Source organism: Solea solea, chromosome 10, assembly GCF_958295425.1.
Source record: "Solea solea chromosome 10, fSolSol10.1, whole genome shotgun sequence".
NCBI classification, from domain to species: Eukaryota; Metazoa; Chordata; class Actinopteri; order Pleuronectiformes; family Soleidae; genus Solea; species Solea solea.
In genome coordinates, this window is record NC_081143.1 from 14,225,131 (window position 1) to 14,243,967 (window position 18,837).

Consider the following 18,837-nt stretch of genomic DNA (forward strand, 5'->3'; position numbering starts at 1 on the left):
TGAGCAGCTCCATCCTTTGTTCCATCTCAAACAAAAAAGATGTCCAGCATCTAAAACCATCTGTTGAAGTTGAATTTGAACTTGAATCATTTATACGTTGCATGGTAGCATGTATAAATGATTCAATTTGTTGTTGTTTTTTTCATGAATGCATAATACTGTATATATGTTACTGTATATGTGACATAGAGAGGAGAGGCCTTCTTCATTATCATATTGTTGCCATGGCATTTCAAACTCACGGCCCAGGAACAAAACCATGCATGACAAAGAGGTGATGAGTGTTTGAAAGGCTCCATTTCACTGTGACACAGAATGACAGCCATAACACAGCGCAGACACAGCTTCAGAGCAGAGGGGGAAACGTGGACACTTGCTCCAGCTGCATTTCTTTGAGAAAATGAGCTGCGTTGTTCCCACGAGGACGGTTCTGAATGACAAAGGTAAGACCTGCTATGCATTTTTAAAGAGACCGTCATCATCTATGCAGATTACACTAAACTGCTGTAGCCTTTTATACCAGCACTGCTCCTCTAAAGTGGACTTTTAAGTTTCTCCTCTGTGGTCGCCAGGAAACTGCTCCTCACTCGTTAAATCACTGCCGTTTGATATTCATTAATTTATCCCATTTGCACTCACATGGCTTTATTGGATACGTTGCACATTTCTGGTCAATCCCAGTTTTGTGCTTAAGCATCGACGAGTGCCGTTAAAGCCGATTACACACAGACTGTGTTCATCACTATTTATCCAGTTTAATTAGAGACTAGTGGTCCCTGCAAAACCTCTGCACGTTAAGCCTCACATCAAGGTATGGCACAGAATATACTCACCCATCACTGGCTCACACTACAGCCTGCAAACTTTGTTTGTGAAGTGGTTATTCATACATTTTGATTATAAGTAACCACGAAGGTCTTATATTATTTCTGAAGAACTGGTTAAGTTTAGGGTCTAAGATTTGAATTATGGCTTGTATACACCGCAAAAACCTATCTTTATGGGGACATTTTGACCTTGTGGGGACATTTTGTCTGGGCCACACAACTGCAAAGGGATTTTTCAGGGTTAAGACCTGCTTTTAAGGTTGGGTTTAGGTCAAGGTTAGGCACTTAGTTGTGACGGTTACGGTTAGGGTAAGGGGCTCGGGAATGCATTATGTCAATGAGGGATGTCACTATGAATGAAGTGCAAATGTGTGTGTGTGTGTGTGAGAGAGAGAGAGAGAGAGAGTGTCAGGTCAGTGAGAGGTGGACGTTTGTACAGGGTCGGACAGCAGCCTGTTATTTATTCATGCTCATGTATCCGACCTGCTGCCTAATTGCACCAGGAGGAGCTCAGTCACCCACGGTGGCCTTGAGCCGCACTGTCTCACAGAAGCTGAAGGACGGCTGATCACATGTCAGCCGCGACTGATGCCATGCATCTTATTTACATTTGCAAAGCTCGGGTTCAACCCTGTAAACAAACCGTGCTTGTGTCTGTGGAGACGCTCGACAGAATTACATACATGTTGAGAGAGAGAGAGGCTTGGTGGTGATTGTTGCTGTCATCGTAGCCTACGCTCTCTAAGATGTTGTTTTGTTTTTGTTGATTCACTTGCTTGTTTGTGTAACATGACGACCCAGAGTCAATCTGTTGCAGTTGACTCCAGTGAAGATGTGAATTCAACAGAGGACAATTCACAACAAGATCATGAAGAACAGGCCGGCGAGGAGCCCGTCTCTTTTTTACTTCCTCTCCCTCCTTTTCTTCCATCGTTACCTTCAGCAGGTAAGACACACGTCTGACTCTTTAATCACACGCTGAGGACATTTGATCATGTAGACGACTCATGTTTTCAGACCTGGTTTATACGACGGTGTCTTAAGTTCCAACATTCCTCAAGGATGCATTAAAAATGTTTTTATGACTGTGAGACTAAAGGTTTCCCATTAAACAGTTGATTTTACTGGGAAGAGAAAGACCGTGCTCTCATGTTTGCCTGTGAACAGAGTCAGGTTGCAGTTATCTGTCACTGAGGAGAATGGAAGAACAAACAAAGCAGCCGTCGTTCAAACCTTGAAACTTTATCCTATTAATGATCTGCCTTTTATTTTCCTCTAGTAGCACAATGTGTTTTATTATGTTAGTGTTTCTGAAGACTGCTGCGTTCTGGAAAAGCAGAAATTAAAATGTTTCAGGACAAAATTAAATGAATCTATAATGTGCATTGCTTTCATTAGTTTGAAAGCAATGCATGTATTATGTGTTAGAATATAATATTAATCAATACATATTCTTCTTTGTATGCCCAGCACTCTTTGCTGTGCCTAACTCTCAGCTTCTTGGAGAAGAAACATGTTTGTGGTTAAAGTTTGAATAAGTCGCCACTAAGTGAATGTAATTCAGTGATTATATGTACTTTTAAAATATGGAAAATTGGAATTGTTTGTGCTGCTATCTAAAGAAGAGATAACGTATCTCAATGGGACCTTCCTGGCTAAATAAAGGATAAATAATAAAAAATGAATGGTTAGTTAGTAGTGGTTAGCACTCTTGCCTTTGCAGCAAGAAGACCTGGGTTCAGGACCCGGTCAGAACAAGGGCCTCTGTATGGAGTTTGCATGTGTGTGTGTGGGTTTTCTCCGGGTTCTCCGGTTTCCTCCCACAGTCCAAAAAAACATGCAATATGGGGGATTAGGTAAATTGGACACTCTAAATTCACCACAGGTGTGAACGTGAGAGTGAATGGTTGTTTTGTCTAAAATATAGCTAATGTGAATAAAAAATTGCTGCCAGATTTAGAAATAAACATATAATAACACTAAATCAGAAATACAAATACAACATTAGAAGGTTAAAAAAAAGCAGAAAAATAAAAGTTGAATCTGTGGATTCAAGACAACATTGTCCCAGCTCACTTGGAAACATGTTACTGAGGATACGTTTGTTTTCCCTGCAGCTAAAAACTAGCATTTAAACTTTATATGATTTTGGATCGTAAAGCACAGTAACCAATGGTTCCACTGCAATGAAACTTATAATTGTTCCTCCCTGTTGTTGTTGTTGTTTCCCCCTAATTTCTCTCACCTTCTTTTTCTTCCCCATCGCTCCTCTCCCCCACAGCCTCCCCGCTATCAGATCAGGCATATCTGCAGGCATCAGCCATTTTCCAGCAGCTGCGTGAGGAGAAGCCGGTCATGCTTGAACTTCTACACTATGGGAAGAAAATTGACACGCAGCTACCCGAGCAGAGCAGGGACAAAACCACACAGAGACATGCCTACCAGCTCGCCTTCAACACACTCAAATGTATGAGTATGCTCTGTGAATCCCTGAAGTCACTCATGTTGTTTCAGCAGCTGAGGGTAATGTTCATTTTTAAGACTCATACGGAGTCACACACTCTGTCTGGAGAGGATGAACTGCTGGTTGAACATAAAGTCAGGGTGAAATTAATTTGCATGAGTCCACGGCTACTTCTGCAGACTTTAACCACCTCCTGTGAGGCGGCCTTATCTCTATAATGAATAGCAGCGGAGAGCCGCAGCACGCGTCAACTCCAATATTCACTTTTGAAAAGTGGCTTTAACTGCACACTGTAGATTAAATAGCATATAGTCACACATTTCTCCTTCTTTCTTTTTTTTCGACGTGCAAATGACTTCAGTCGGAGGTGCAGCAAATGCCTGCGTAGGAAGTGATAAGGCTCACACAAACACACGTAGGCCTACGACCAAACAGGCACTCACACACACACACACACACACACACATATACACACAGTATATGTGTGGAGCCGTGCAGTTATGTTCATATTTAGTGAGGTTTGCCCATATGGAATATTTGGCATACATATTCAATATATAATTACATATTTTCATACATGTGAACTGCATGGGGAGTTATATATTGTATTATTCTCATATATACATGTGGTAAAATCAGCACATGTACAGAAACATATATTATGTGTGGCTGATAGTGTCTTCTGCTGCTGTGACCCACATTTCTTCTACTACATAAAGATCTTTGGCTCAGAGAACAGCTCAGAGTCATTGGATGTTTTCTCTTTTTTTGGGGGGGATCATATTTGGATGAATACATATACAAGATGAAGGATAATCGTCATGACAGGGATTACTTTACACGTTGACATGTCCGTCTGATTAAAAATCACTGTTGTTTTCTTTCCAGACCAAGATCTACTTGAAGAAATCATCACCGACAGCTGCTTCCACTCCTCTCAGCATATTGTGAGTCCAGCCGCCGTTGACATGAGTGCAACTTACTGAAAACACCGGCTTAGCTCCTGATAGTCACACTATCTTGGGCTTATCTGTCATCAGATGAAGTAGCTGTGCTCGCTCTCTCTCTCACACTCTCTCTCACTGTCTCTCTCACTGTCTCTCTCTGTCTGTCTGTATGTGCTCCATCAGAACGCGGTGAAAGGCTGGTGAGGGAGACAGGGATGCTGTTAAAGGCCATTTGTATTCAGATCTGTGCACAGTCTGGCCAGTTATAGGTGGCAAATGATGCAAACAGGAGAGGGACAGACGCACCCGGCAACCGGGAGACTGTAAATGGCACAATAAAACACTGTGCACTGACACAAACATGGACAAAGAGACACACTTAGCGTGTGTGTTTTGTTGTTTATTGAGGGATGGGTAAAACATAGAGTGTATCCTGACAGGCTGTTAGGAAGACAATAAACAACTGCCACACAGCTGTTTGTAATTCCACCTCACCTTCACTCACTCTTGGTAAACTGGCGTGTGAATAATATCAGAGGTCTCAAACTCAAATGACCTGGGGGTCACTGAGTGTCTAGTTCGGTCAATAGGAGGCCAGTCAAGTGAAAAAAGTTTCACATCCTTTCAAAATAAAAGTGTTTGTTTTGATATGGAACGATAAAAGGTTGACAATATAAACATATTTGTGATGCAAAAAGAATCCATGAGTAAAAAAATAAATTAAAACATACAGAAACAACTCATTAGAACTTCATAATAAGTGGCTGCATGAAATTGATTGGGGGGCCATGAGACTTCTGCCTTATATGGACATCCTGGGTGTTTATAGGTCACGTCTTCAGGCTTTACTAAATTTCTTCTCATGTCTTCTCATGTGTTGTTTAGTCAAAGTTATTATTATTGCATATTTTTAGCGATACTTGTGCAGACGTCACAAAATACACAGTCTTTTTTGTTTTTGTTCATTAAAACGAAACAGCCGAGCGAACTTTGAACTGTTCACAAATTCTATCCCATTTTAAAAAATAAACTGAGTACGTTTTGCTTGGGTGTGTTCATGGAGTTGATGAAAATAAGGGGAAAAATGATTTTATCACATTGCCTATAGGTTGTGCTGAAAAAATTGTAGAAGACACTCTATATTATTCATTATTATAGCCTCTGTATATACATTTTAACACAATCATGTGGAAAAACAGCCTAAATGTTCTATGTTCTAATGTTTAAAGTGATTATACACTCATGCAAACATACTTATGGACAGTATATTCAATCCTCTGCAATGATCAAGTAATACAGGTTTAAGATGAATAGTGGCAAGTGGATATGGTTTTATAATGAAAATGTTCTTGTTTTGCAGTCCACTGACCTGTTGCCGTTGGCGATGGTGATGCTGTTTGACCTCCAGGACAGACGCTTTGTGTCGCGTGAACATCCAACAAGCCCAGGACTGGAGTCTCTACAGGAAGTCAGGGAGCTGGAGGTTAATCTGCACAGGTGTGTTGTTCATTGACACGTGGGTGACTCGTGTGATGTGAAATGTTTTACCAGTAAATGTGGCTGTCGTCATATGTGTGTGTCCGACAGGTGTAAGACCAAACTGGCAGCGTCTTTAGCTCGCTGCAGAGTGAAACTCAACCTGAGGAGCGTCTCCTGTTTTCTGTCAGATGGTGTCAGAAACAAGCAGCACCAAGCAAAACATCTGCCACTTTACGCATGGGTTGACACACTCAAGACCAGGTACATGTTTGATCAGGTCAAGAGCTGTAAAAGGGTTAAAAGGAAAGGAAAAATATTCTTTTGTTAATTTGATCACAAGGTAATGGCTATTTTATTTGCACTGTTACAGTGTCTGTATAAACTCTTTAATTCATCTTCTACCACTTTATCCTCCACATGAGGGTCGCAGGTCTCAGCTGACATAGGGCGATAAGTCTATTATTCTTCTTATTCACAAGAACTCATGTTGTTGCAGTGTGAGGTTAATGGTCAGTGAAGTTCAGTGGGGCGTACCCGACACAGCAGAGTCAGCGTTCCTGAGGGGAGCACGGAGGAGGTCACAGGCGTGTCCGTACAACGGCGCTGTCCTTTCTGGTGGAAAAGGAAAATGAGGACACCTGGGTGATTGCTTAAAAACAGACAAAACAGTTTTCTTCTCTGTCCTGTACTCTGTAGTGTTGAAGAAGTGTGCAAAGCGCTGCACAGCGCTGGCTTGTGTGAGAGGAAGAGCATTACTGACCTGGAGGAGCTGACGTTCTGCAGGGACTCTCTCTGTCCAGACACACTTGTCTTCCCCCAACAGCTTCATGCTCTGCTCCTGCACAGCAGCCTCACCGGCACACGCACACTGAACATACAGGTAGAGAGAGTGTGTGTGTGTGTGTGTAGGAAGGAAGTGTGCTTTTGAATATCATTTTAGATGGTGAATACATTTAGTAATATCATGTTAAAGTAGAAGTAGTTGATACTTTGTGTCACTTTGAGTACAAAGTATAACAAGTATAAGTAAGTATAACAATATCCTATGAAAGTAGAGGTAGTGTCACTTTACTGACTATTAGAAGAAGTATCAGTCACCTTAAGTAAAAAATAACTAAATAAGTAAGAACTTTTTCACTATGTCCATTTTATTGAAGTTCACATCAGACATAGAACTTAAAACATGTGTGGCTTTTAAAAAAAACTTAAAGGGCTACTTCACATGTCTGCTTCCCACAACAACAGAAGAAGTTGGGATTGAAGTTGGGACTGCTCTTCACAAAAATAAATAAAATAAAATAAAATTAAATAAAATAAAATAAAATAAAATAAAATAAAATAAAATAAAATAAAATAAAATAAAATAAAATAAAATAAAATAAAATTAAATTAAATTAAATAAAATAAAATTAAATTAATTAAATTTAAAAAATAAAAAATGGGTCAAATTGACTCCACCTCTGTAATAGAATTTGAATTAAACAAACACAGCAGCATCAGAATCGTTTTAAGTTTAGTCTTCATTTGGGGGGGAAAAAGGGTGAAACAGCCCTTTAATACTGTCCAATTAAAATCAAATTAGACAGAAAGTCCTGAACGGGCGCTTTGCACAGGAGCCATTCTGGTACATGATGGCAGGAAATGTGTTAAGCGTGGCACTGAAGCTGAGGAAACTAAATGGAACTGGAGCCATCATTGAGGTTCCTATGGTGACTCATTAAAATAGCTGCTGTGCAAAAGGCCAGATCATCCATTTGTTGGTTAATGGATCATCTTACAGACTAATAACACTTAACTGCTGTGAAACAGACGAGAGGTTTTACGGTTTTCTCCAGCTTGATAAGTTATGGATTTGGAGTAAGTGTGTTTAAAAAAAGAAAGTTTCTCTCACATCCATTCATGATATTAAAGACTTGAGTTGTTTATGTGACGTGTACCAGTGCAGTGTTGTTGTCTCTCCACAGGACAGGAGTGTGTGTGTAGCAGTAAGCGCGTTACGCCCCCTGCTGTTTGATCAAGGCGACGTCCTGGTGGTGGGCAGCTTCTCTGCTGTGACTGTGGCTCACATCGCTGTTGTGGCCGCCGAGCGCTCAGGCCGAGTGTTGGCGTGTGGTGCTGATCACACACCTTCACAGGTGGAAGAGATCCGGGAAGTGCTCGGTGAAATGAACGTTTCCAGTGAGTAATGAAGGAGAACAGAGAATGAGCCCAGTGCTGCTGTTAAACCTGTTAAATCTCCATTATGTTCCTGCTCGACATCCCACCGCAGACGTGCGAATCCTGTCTGAAGCCTTCTGTGACTTAAAGGAGTGGGACGCCACGGTCCAGCGTCTTAAGGTCATCATGGTGCTGCCTCAGTGTTCATCCACTGCCCTCAATGACCCCGTGCCCACCATCCACAGTGAACATGGAAGTATGAATCCTCTGCAGTGTGTAAATTTGGGGATTTTAGTTGTTGATGTTCATATCCTGCATTTGGTTGGTCTTAGTGAGCGTTAATGTCAAAGACCTTAACGCCACTTTATTGAGAATCAGCATTGTGTGTACGCATTAACTCTGCAAAAGAGTTTATGTTTTCATCGACGTGGGTTTATCTGTTTTTTTAAATCTTCCATAGACATGTAAAGATATTGGAAATGTGCAATAGAAATGTGTATATAATATGTATACTATTTATTTATGATTTAAATGTGATGTGGCAGTTAAAGACAATGGAAGGAAAAATAGTCACAATGAATGATTTATACTGACATTCTGAAAGTGTTGATGATCACATGACTACAAGAAGTTGATGAAAATGCTAAACACTGCAAATCCTTTTTTTTTTGACAGTCTGGGATCTTTTGCCAGACTTGTCTCATGGTTCTGTATCCAAGGGCAAAATAAACTCAATGGCCGGTCAACAGGCACGGCTGTTAGCACATTCTTTGACCTGTAAGTGTGACACACACACACACACACACACACACACACACACACACACACACACACTAACTTGATCATTAATTTCATTTTTGTCATTTTCTCTGTCCGTCAGTCCCAAAGGTTCAGACAGTCGTCTATTGCACACGCTCAGTGTATCCTGAGGAGAATGAACAGCTGGTGAAAAGGGTGTTAGAAAAAACACACACTCACCCCAAACTGCTGCCCTTTAGGTAAAACACACATACACACACACACACAGTGAGATATTGACCTTTGCCCTGGGTCAGACTGGGTTATCCAGCTGCAGACGGTGTAAAGCATGAGTTGCCATTTACATGGGAAATGCAGTTAATCCCACACTCGGGGTAAATGGGGTGAAGAAACGTTCACGCTTGTGTCTCATCAAAAGCAATTTACTACACAAACCGTCCTCTTGAATAAATCAGAACATCATTATTATTTTTGGTCGCCTTTACACGCGCTTATCAAACTACAATTACAGCTTCACAGGTGAGTTTACGACTGCTTTTTTGCGTTTAAAGAAAAACTGATAAAACCCCATTCTGTCCGAGTTGTTTTTAGAACAGCCAACACCAGTTTGTACCAAAGAAATATACAGTAACAGAGTGTTCGATTGGGATTGGGATAGATTGGATTGGATTATAAAATTGCATTGGACTGGATTATTGGATTGTATTAGATTGTATTCGATCGGATTAGATTGAAGATTATATTATATTACATTAGATTAGATTACATTACATTAGAGAAGGCGGGGGTTATAGTGTGTGTGGGTTAGGGCTAACCCTAACTTCATTTAAATGGCAGAGATTACAAATCTGCTCACTTTCTGTCTTTTTGTTTAAATGTTTTAAATTTTAAAGTCATAGCAGCACATCGTCTCCACATTTACTGTCTGATCCACTGACGACACATTTGGCAACATATCTCAGGTTACCATAAATAATGCTCATCCTGACGACTCATCCATAAACACACAATGGAAATAGACTGAGAGGTAAAGTCTTCAGATCCCACTTACATCTTAACTGTTGCAGGGACATGGAGCATAACCTGCTGTAAAAATTACTATAGACCTTTTTCACAGCAGCAATATGAGCCTCCTAAAGCTGAAATGGAGCAATGTTTATATTTAAAATCTATACTTACCTCTAGCATGCAAGTTTATTTGGCCGCATAACTCGAAAAGTATTGCTCAGATTTGGATGAAATTTTCTGGGGATGTAGATTATGACATAGGGAACACATTATTAATATTATTATTGTTATACAGAGGTGAGTCAGAAAAGGATGAGGATTTTAGGCATGTTCCCTGAAACCATGAACTATTGTGTGCAAAGTTACTGTTTTCCAGTAATACATCTCTGAATCATGGTAGTGATGTCACCTGCTCCTGTGTTCATCTCTCAGGGTGAACGGTCCGGTTTTCCCTGCCAACTCTGGAGAGTCAGGAGACACAGAAGACTCCAAGTTCTTCAGACTCGAACCGTCTCAGTTCACCAACGGCTGCTTCATAGCCAGACTGTCTCGACAGGTGAGAGAGCCGAAGACAGGAAGTGTGAGATGAGGCAACTGTAAGGACAAGAATGTAGAGGACAAGGTCAAGTTAGGAAATTGTGGTGGAACAGATATGTTTGTGTGTGTGTGTGTGTGTGTGTGTCTGCTGTGCGACAAGATCTTCCAGCAGTGCTGAGGCTGCACTCTTTACTTTCTGTCTGCTGTGAGGTCTGCACGTACAGCTCAACTCTCTCTCTCTCGCTCTGTGTGTGTGTGTGTGTGCAGCAGCCGTAGTGAGGACCCTCATAGACATAAAAAATTCCTTCAACCCCTTACCCGATCCTTAACCACCACAACTAGATTCCTTACCCTAAATAATAAACTCAATTCTAACCCTAAAACCCATTCTTTTTTGTCCTCACAAAAGACCACACACATACACTCTAAACCTCAGTGCTAAAACACTGCAGTATTTGAGTATTACTCAAACACTCCATAAAAAAGTCAAGTCAAAGATTAAATATGACTGACTTTCCAGCAAAGATGAAAGAATAATTCTCTGTATCCCTCCTCAAACCCCCCAGTCTCGTTGCATCACCTCATTGCTGTCTGTTTGCCCCTCCTTCACCCCCACTTTGCTCCACTCATAAAAAGGAAGGAAAAATACAACAGAAGGAAATGAGATGCTGCTCCTCTGATTCCCTGCAGCTCCAAAAATGGTGCAGAGAGGGTGCGTGTGTGTGTGTGTGTGTGTGTGTGTGTGTGTACACAGTGACAGACCCTGCTATCCAGAGTGGCAGTGCAGTAATTTAAAACTTAAATGCTGGGGTGTAATTAAATCGACATCCACTCTCTCTGTGAATGAAATCACATTGCAGAGCAACAGATTCAGTTAGTAGTGACACTTGTGAGGTGGTTCACTGCCACTCACACGCATGACTTCACTCGTCAAACTGCCCCCGCTGGATGAAGGGATGAGGAACTGATAGATGGCAGCAGAGAGAGAGAGGGAGAGAGGGAGAGAGGGAGAAAAGAGAGCGGGGGGGGGGGGGGGTGAGGCAACGAGACGTGTTTTCAAAAGGAGAGGGAGATGCAAGAGCATTATTTTAATCCGACACCCCCCCCAAAAAAATGCAACACACTTTGCACAAGCACTAACCACTTTGGACAGGTGTTGATTCTTGCTTTTAACATTCTGCAGACTTAGCATGAAGGCAGCACACAGACTCTGCTGGAGCTGAAGAGCAGCTATAAAATCTCTTGTGTTGCCGTTCACATTATGGGCCATAACAAAGTTTGCTCTATGGGAATGTAAAAATCCATCAACCCCGCTGTGAGCTCTCCTCTTCACTACTCCTCTTCCCGTCCAGTTGGCCACTTTACGACGGCATTTCCACAGCTTTGCATTCTGTTACAGGAATCTCCTCGCTGTCGACTTGCCCTGGAGACTTGTTGTTGATATCTTACTCTGCCCTTGCAATTCCAGGCTGATCCCACAAAGGTAGAGACGGTGCAGGATGTGTTGGCAAGGGCAGCAGCGAAGGGCCTCCTGGGTGGAATAATGCCTGAACAATTAAAAACGGTCAAAAAGGGAAAAAGCAAGAAGAAGCCCCAGTCACCCTCAAGCCAGGGTCCAGGCGCACCTTCAGAATACCAAACGGAGAAAGACGAGAGAGACCTGGCGGGTGATGAGAAGGTGGAGGAGTGCACCACAGAAGAAGGTGAGGTCGGGAAGGAAGAGGGGAAGAGGTCAAAAGGTCACAAGCGAAAGCTCAAACGGCGAGCAAAGCAAGCCAAGAGTCAGCCGAAAAACCACAAGAAGAAAGTCAACCCCAACAAGCGTCTGACGAAGAGTAAACAGAGACGTATACCTCGTCTCACGCTGACATTAATGTCCTCGGCGCAGCCGTCCAACCACTTGTCTCCGATCACAGCTCTTGCTCACAGGATAAGTGAAAACACATCTCAGCAGACAGTCGGCGCCCTTTCATCTGCAGGCAAACATCCATCACCTCCTCGCTCTGCTCCACTTTCAGGCCCGGCAGCCTCCGCACAGGTGCACAGACACATCACACCACAGCCCGACAGAACAGAGACAACACTGCAGGATGGAGATAAACCAGGAGGTTTCTTTAAGGAGAGGAAAAAGATGGTCAGACCAAAGGAAGTGGTGAAACTTGCAGATTCTGTCCTTCCACCCATTCCCTCCTCCTCCTCCTCCAGCTCTTTACTTAGCAGGAGTGCTAGTTCTCTCTCCCAGCCTCCGTCCCGCATCTCCCACCTTCAGCACACCAGCATGTCGGCATCCTCTTCCACAGTCTCGCTACCTGGATTATAAACATGAGGGGATTAAGTATGTATTTACATAATTCTGACGGTGACTGTGATTCAATACATTACCCAGCAATAAGACTCCTTCCAGCTACTGCCATGGAGGTTCAAACCTCCACTGGTCCAAGAAAACAAACTACAAAAGAAATCATACATTTCATCTATAATAACCACTGACTGAAATAGACATTTTAACACAAGATTCTAAAGTGTGATTTAATGCCATTTAACGTGAAATGTGTAATGTTTGTTTTAAATCCTCAAAAAAAGGATTTCTGTGTAATTCTGAGACAAAAAAAGCATATATATATCGGTCTATAGTGTAAACACTTTCAGCTAAACATTGTACTAAATGGTATTAAAATGTGATTTTTACAGTGTAAGATGAAGAGTGAGAAAGACATTAAAGTACACATCTGCAGAGGTTTTTTGTTTTTGATATTTCCTTCAAGTCAACAAACATAAGACTTCTTCTTCTTCTTCTTGTGATCAAAAAATTCAAACGTTTACTTTAAAACTTTCAGAATTTCATAAAGTAAAAATCCTCTGCTCCTTACTCTCGGGCCAAAACCCACTGCGACTAAACCACAGACTAAATAATTAATCAAAAAAATTATGACTCAATAAAAAACATTAACTCTCTCTCTCTCACACACACACACACAGAGATACACAAAAGCCAAATGCAGTATTTTATAATGCTGTTTATTCTCACGTTTGGTTACATCGCTAAAGTGTAGAAATCGGTGAACGGCAAACAGAAGCCAACACGTCCATTTGCAGGAAATGGAGTGTACGCATGTGTGTTTGTGTGTGTTTTCCTTTTTAGTTTGTATATGTGTGAACTTGACAGAGACACTGAGAGTCCACTGCTGTCTTCATCATCTTCCTCCTCCTCTTTCTCACTCCTGCAGCAGTGGACGTCCAGTCCTCAGGACACTGTACAGAGTTGACATATATATATATTCCTTTATCTGCCGTTTTCTGCAAAGCGGAGCTCGTTGTAGCCTTGTGAGTGAACCAGGGACCGAGACGACAACACGAGGCTAGAGACCTTACTTGCCTCAACTAATAAAATCAGTATATACCTTTATAAAATAGAATAAATAAAATAAAAAATATTTCTGTTCAGTACATACAGTCGCTCTTTCAACCATCCGAGGGCATGCAAGGCTTTTTACGACTTTCCATTTCTTGAGATCAAAAGAATGCATAGATAATTGCTCAGTTAAATTCAGCATCAACTTAATTGACGGCTGTGAAATTTTCCAAATGATTTGCTCTCGTATTTTTTTCTTATCTACAACAACGTATATCTGTACTTTACACTTTGGCCGTTTGTGAGTTCTCAAAAAAGGCATTTCATTTCAGGAAAGAAACAGGAAAAAGTGGAGACATTCAAAAATGAAGAGATTAGCTTATAACAATGATTAATGCCAAACGTTACACTGAATGGATATTATGTACACAACAAACCGTCGTCTTCTCATTCACGTGTGACAAAGTGAAAGTGATGTGGCCGAGTTCTCCTCAACAAAAATTTAAAAATGAAACTCCCGGTTCCTTCATAGTGTATTTTTTACAATGATGATATGAACACAGAAAACAAGACTCCTTCAGCTGCAACAGCCTGGTCGACTGTGTCACTACGTCTGTGAAGCCTTTTCTTCTTCTTCTACTCACAAAGCACATTATACAGATAAACTGTGTCTCACTAATAAAAACCAAGGTTTAAGACAAGCTCTTAAAACTTATTTTCCAACTAGTGACTGTGGAGGTTTGTTCATTTAAGGGACTATCTGTCAACTAGATTCTTCAAAACAATAGACTCAATAAAAAAAATGGACGTAGCTTTCCAAACTAAGAAGTAGGACAGGAGTAGCAGTTAACCACCAGAGGGGCAACTCCACTGGTTGTTGAAAAAAAAAAGTCTATTTAAGTGCAAGTGTGCTGGAAAATGAGCCTATTTCTTATTTGAATTGTGTCATCAGCAAAGTGGATGACGTCGCTCTGAGGCGATATGTCAGTTTTGGACCCCGGTGTGACTGACAGCCGGGTACGTCTGGGTTTGGAAGACTACGTCCACTTCCTCCATCCAGTCTATGTTCAAGACGGACTGCAAAAACAAGGTGAAGTCATCTCAGCAGCGGATAAACACGTGAGCTGCACGGGGGAGTTAAAGGAGCAGCTGTGCATTTTTTTTGTTACGTCGAGCGAGTCGCTCCTTGTACTGTACAGCGGGAAATAAACCACGAGTTTTACAGAAAACGTAAAACTATACAACGATATTTAGCTGGAGGAGCTGGAGAGTTTACATCGCACACTGAATGAACAGCAGGACATCAGCTTATTTATTACCCGGCACTCATGATGCTTGGCTGTGACTCCTGCAGGAGAAATAGCCGGGTGCTAAACAGCACACAGCTTCTCCTGCAAACGCTCTACGGAACATAGAGTAGTCGCCTCGTGACTGGTTTCACTTTGTGCATCTAATGGATTAAGAAAACAGCACAATCGGGTCTCAAATGTAACAACTGGTTTCTCTGAATGATTCTCTATCTGTGCAGCTTAATCATCGCCAGACTTTGGTTGTGTGCCAACAGTATTTTTCACAATCCACAATCTACTCCATAAACTGAATGATAAATAAGATATGTATCAAGTTAGGTGGCTCTTTGTTTTGATTTGAACACAAGAATTATTTTTTATCATTCAGGTGTTTAAAGTGAGTGGATTCTCCAGGATATCACTAAGATTTTATAACTCCTGACGTCCTCTTTGACACTTGCTCATCAGCATAAAAACGAATGGTTTATTTCATCGTGTCTCTGGTCTTACAGCATGATTCTGCTTTTGTCTTAAGATCTTATCTATATCGTTTCTGCATGTGGAAGTTAAGGGACCTGACGTCAGATATGTGACAGTGAGGATGTAGAGGTGAATAATTGGGATTTGTGTGAGAAAAAAACTAAATGGAGAAAAGAAGAAATAATGTGATCGCGTGGCTCTGATGAAAGCGTATGTACAGTAACCGAGAATTTAAAAACAAAACAAAAAACGAAGAAGGTGAACAGACGCCTGGAGCCCAGGAGAGTCCTGCTGGTTGGAGTCTACACGTCTCTCTTTAATCTTCCGTCTCAAACGGCCACGGCTGCAGATGAAATAGTTTTCTCCATCTCACCTCGTCTCAGTTCAGACATCTCAACCACAACCAGGTATAAAAAGAAAACCACATTCCTCTGCTCTTCTTTTTCTTCCTCCAGGTTTTTTTTTTCCCTCAAGCCAATCCCATTTTATTAGTGAACATTGAGTCTGTGAGGACAGATACTGAGGTGGGATTTAAAGTCAAATTTCCTCCAGCATGTGTATCAAAGAGCAGCGGCGGCGGCGGCAGCAACAACATGCTGACGTCTACGGTGTTTGGAGCAGCAGTCACCGTTCAAGACAAAGTGGGGAAGCAGAGGAGAGCGGGCTAAATAACAAAGTTCATCCCTGCGTCTCTTCCTTCATTATGGCTAATGTCTGTCACTTTCTGAGGGACAAACAGAAAAATAAACGTAAGGTGTCCTCGGGTGAAAAGCCACCACTCGTTTGGAGCCACCAGGCTGAAGCTTGCACAGTTGAAGACAACAGATGTGGGGTTTTTTTCTGGAAGCAGCATTTGTGTTATTGATATTGTCTATAGAAGGATCCACTTTTCTATTTAAAAAGTTCATGCACGATCAGTTGAACAGATGAGCGTGAGGCCAGAATCTTTAAAACCAAGTCCACAAGACACGACACGACATTTAGAGTCCGAGGGTTGCTGTGTGCGGCCCACACACCATGATCTAACGATCGGGAGTTGTTTTTTTTTTTTCAGTGGTTGTTGTCACTACACGTCTCACAATATTTCACCAGGAGGAGCCAGCGACACATGACATGATCTCCTCACAGTGGTCACAAAGGGATATGTGAACATTGGCACAGGGAAACCAGGTTTAATTTAGCTCTGCTTCATGTGTACAGGTCGACCACTGAACCCCTTTTGTAACAGTATTGTCTGTGATCTCTGATCTCTGTTTTTGGGATGTTGTATTTCTCTTTTTCCCCCTCATCCTCTGAACTGCCGTTGTTTTCCTGTTTGGGTTTCAGCCGCTCTCACCCCGTCCTGGTCTCTGGCTGACTGGGCCGGCCGGACGTGGATCAAATTTTCAGCATGCTGGAAATGAGATCTAGGTCTGGTTTGCAGGTTTTCGCACGCTGAGGATTTGAAGAGTTCCCTCTTAGCGACTGCTGAACATTAGGCGATTCGGGTCGGTTGGCGGAGTCTTGTGAAGCAGAGAATCGTGTTGTGTGAACTCGGGTTAACTGGACAAACGGGTGAATGACAGTGGGGTGTGGCCGGGTGTGCAAGGTCATGCTGGCAGCACAGGCACAGACACAAATACAGTAAGAGCGTGGAGAGATCAGCAGTTTGGGCAGCAATGAGCTTGCAGTCTTTGAAGGAGCACTTCCTACTTCTACAATATTTGTTCTCTTCTCCTCATCTGTGCTGAGCGTGATGAGCGTTTACTTCTATGTACATCAACTCCTTCATGACCATCACTCGGTGGTTTCTTAAGGTTGTGTGTTCCTTCTTGATCAGGGCTTGCAGTCTTTATTGGTCTTAGTTTTTTTTTGAGGAAACAAACGTCCAATTTCTGCTCGAGAGCCGATAAAAACTCTGGAGGGGAAATTCCTATTTGCTCCAGAAAAGTGACGGGGATTGTGACACGGTTTCCCAAAACTGTGGGGCTTTGCTGTGTTTGAGTAGTTGTTCGGGTCTGTGGTTGGCGACAGGTTTGGCAGCAATGTGGCTCATAACATTGGTGATTGGTGTTTGTGGCAGTTACTGTGGCAACTCAGTGACAGGTCTCTTCTGTTTGAGCGTGTCGATGAGGGACAGGACACCTCTCTTCACGCTGGTCGAGACCCGACGGGACACAGAGTCACCGGGAGGTGTTGAGCTGCAGGCTTTCTGGGAGGGAGGACGAGCGACCAAGCACTTCTGATACCGCAGCTGAGAGAGAGACAGAGTGAGAGAGAGAGAGAGGGAGAGAGAGAGACAGAGAGAGAGAGTTACAGCTGCTGCCTTGTGTGTGTGAGAGAGGGAGAGACAGAGAAAGAAAAACCTGGACTGGTGCAGACAGCGAGCTGTGATCAATATTAATGACTGATGATTCATGTCCCTGTGAATCAGTTTTACTGTGTATGTATGTGTGTGTGTGTGTGCGTGTGCCAGAGAGAGCGAAAGAGAGAGATATGATCAATAGCCAAGCGAGCAGTGGACTAATCTTGTGACTCTCACACACAGCAGCGACAAAGAAGATGAGGAACCACTGAGTGCCTGTGTTATGGCAGCAACACCCGTGATTATGGACATTATCATGATGAAATAAAAACACCGTTAGGATATTACCGATTTATTATTATTACTCATTCTATGTGCTCTATTGTCCTCTGCAAACACAGTTAACAAAATGAAATACAATCTAAAGCACTGAACTTCAAACAGAACGTCCACACCAGGAAACTCAAAAGGACGTCTTCGTGCAGAGGCAATTAATGCTGAACACACTTTATTTTTATTTTACTTGTATTGATTTAAAATGCACATATTACACCAACACCAGCGCTTTAACACAGGGTGACACTACAACCTGAATAGAGCATGAAGGTATTTGCTGAAGGTGGTGAAAATGGCGAAACTAAACTACTGGCAAGGACGTTCGAGCACAGGAACCCTCTTATGACCATCAAGATAGTGAGGCTGCCTGGATTTAGACTGATTTTATAGCTGTAGTATTGTCAAAAAAATGTTCAATGAGTGAGTGCTTCTGCCCCTTTTTCCAAAATAACTTTCACTTTCGATATCTGGCCATTATTCAACCGTTTAGGAATAAGCTGACGTTTGCTTCGTTGAGTTCAAATAGGATTGACTTTTTTCATGAAACCAAATGATTGTAAAAAGGTGACAGACATGTGTAGTCAATGAATGTTGTCATTTATGCTTGAATTTCCTGGGTTACATCAGTGTTCCTTGTTTCTTCCATGTCACCGCTGCATGTTTTCCTTCAGATAAAAAAAAGAAGCTCGGGAATTGTCTTGTCATCATGCATTTTACTCAGCGACTCACCATACAAGCTGCCTGAACAGCCTCGGACACGCTCCCAGCATTGGGATCACACCAGAAGACGTGACAGTCAAAGCGATGGCCGCCAGCATCCATGATGAAGGCAAACGTGTGCATGTCATGACCGACGCCCATGAAAGACAGGAAGCGTACGCGACACTCCACCAACACTTCTTCTTCATCCTGGTCGGA

At 42.2% G+C, this 18,837-nt stretch overlaps 2 protein-coding genes across 9 annotated transcripts in view; one reads left to right on the forward strand and one right to left on the reverse strand.

Moving 5' to 3' along the window:
* Positions 1–253: 253 nt before the first annotated feature.
* On the forward strand, positions 254–12,915 carry LOC131466487 (putative methyltransferase NSUN7). Its single transcript, XM_058639745.1, has 13 exons — positions 254–443; positions 1,645–1,773; positions 3,109–3,294; positions 4,180–4,238; positions 5,599–5,735; positions 5,826–5,978; positions 6,414–6,597; positions 7,682–7,895; positions 7,987–8,130; positions 8,550–8,651; positions 8,755–8,872; positions 10,074–10,197; positions 11,647–12,915. The coding sequence occupies exons 1-13, from the start codon at positions 401–403 to the stop codon at positions 12,496–12,498; spliced, it is 2,445 nt and encodes an 814-aa protein (XP_058495728.1). The 5' UTR covers positions 254–400; the 3' UTR covers positions 12,499–12,915.
* Positions 12,916–15,773: 2,858 nt separating this feature from the next.
* The window catches only part of apbb2b (amyloid beta (A4) precursor protein-binding, family B, member 2b), a 45,085-nt gene continuing 42,021 nt past the window's right edge, over positions 15,774–18,837 (reverse strand). For all 8 annotated transcript variants that reach the window (XM_058639920.1, XM_058639921.1, XM_058639919.1 and 5 more), the window contains 2 exons: positions 18,649–18,828; positions 15,774–17,532 (listed from right to left, as the gene is read on the reverse strand). In XM_058639920.1, the coding sequence (XP_058495903.1) occupies positions 17,362–17,532; positions 18,649–18,828 (351 nt within the window). In that variant the 3' untranslated portion in view covers positions 15,774–17,361. The remainder of the gene's footprint in view (positions 17,533–18,648; positions 18,829–18,837) is intronic.

Coding starts and splice junctions, on each gene's coding strand:
- LOC131466487 (XM_058639745.1), top strand. CDS start 401: ATGAGCTGCGTTGTTCCCACGAGGACGGTTCTGAATGACAAAG. Junction 444..1,644: donor GACGGTTCTGAATGACAAAG/GTAAGACCTGCT, acceptor AATCTGTTGCAG/TTGACTCCAGTGAAGATGTG. Junction 7,896..7,986: donor CGGTGAAATGAACGTTTCCA/GTGAGTAATGAA, acceptor ATCCCACCGCAG/ACGTGCGAATCCTGTCTGAA.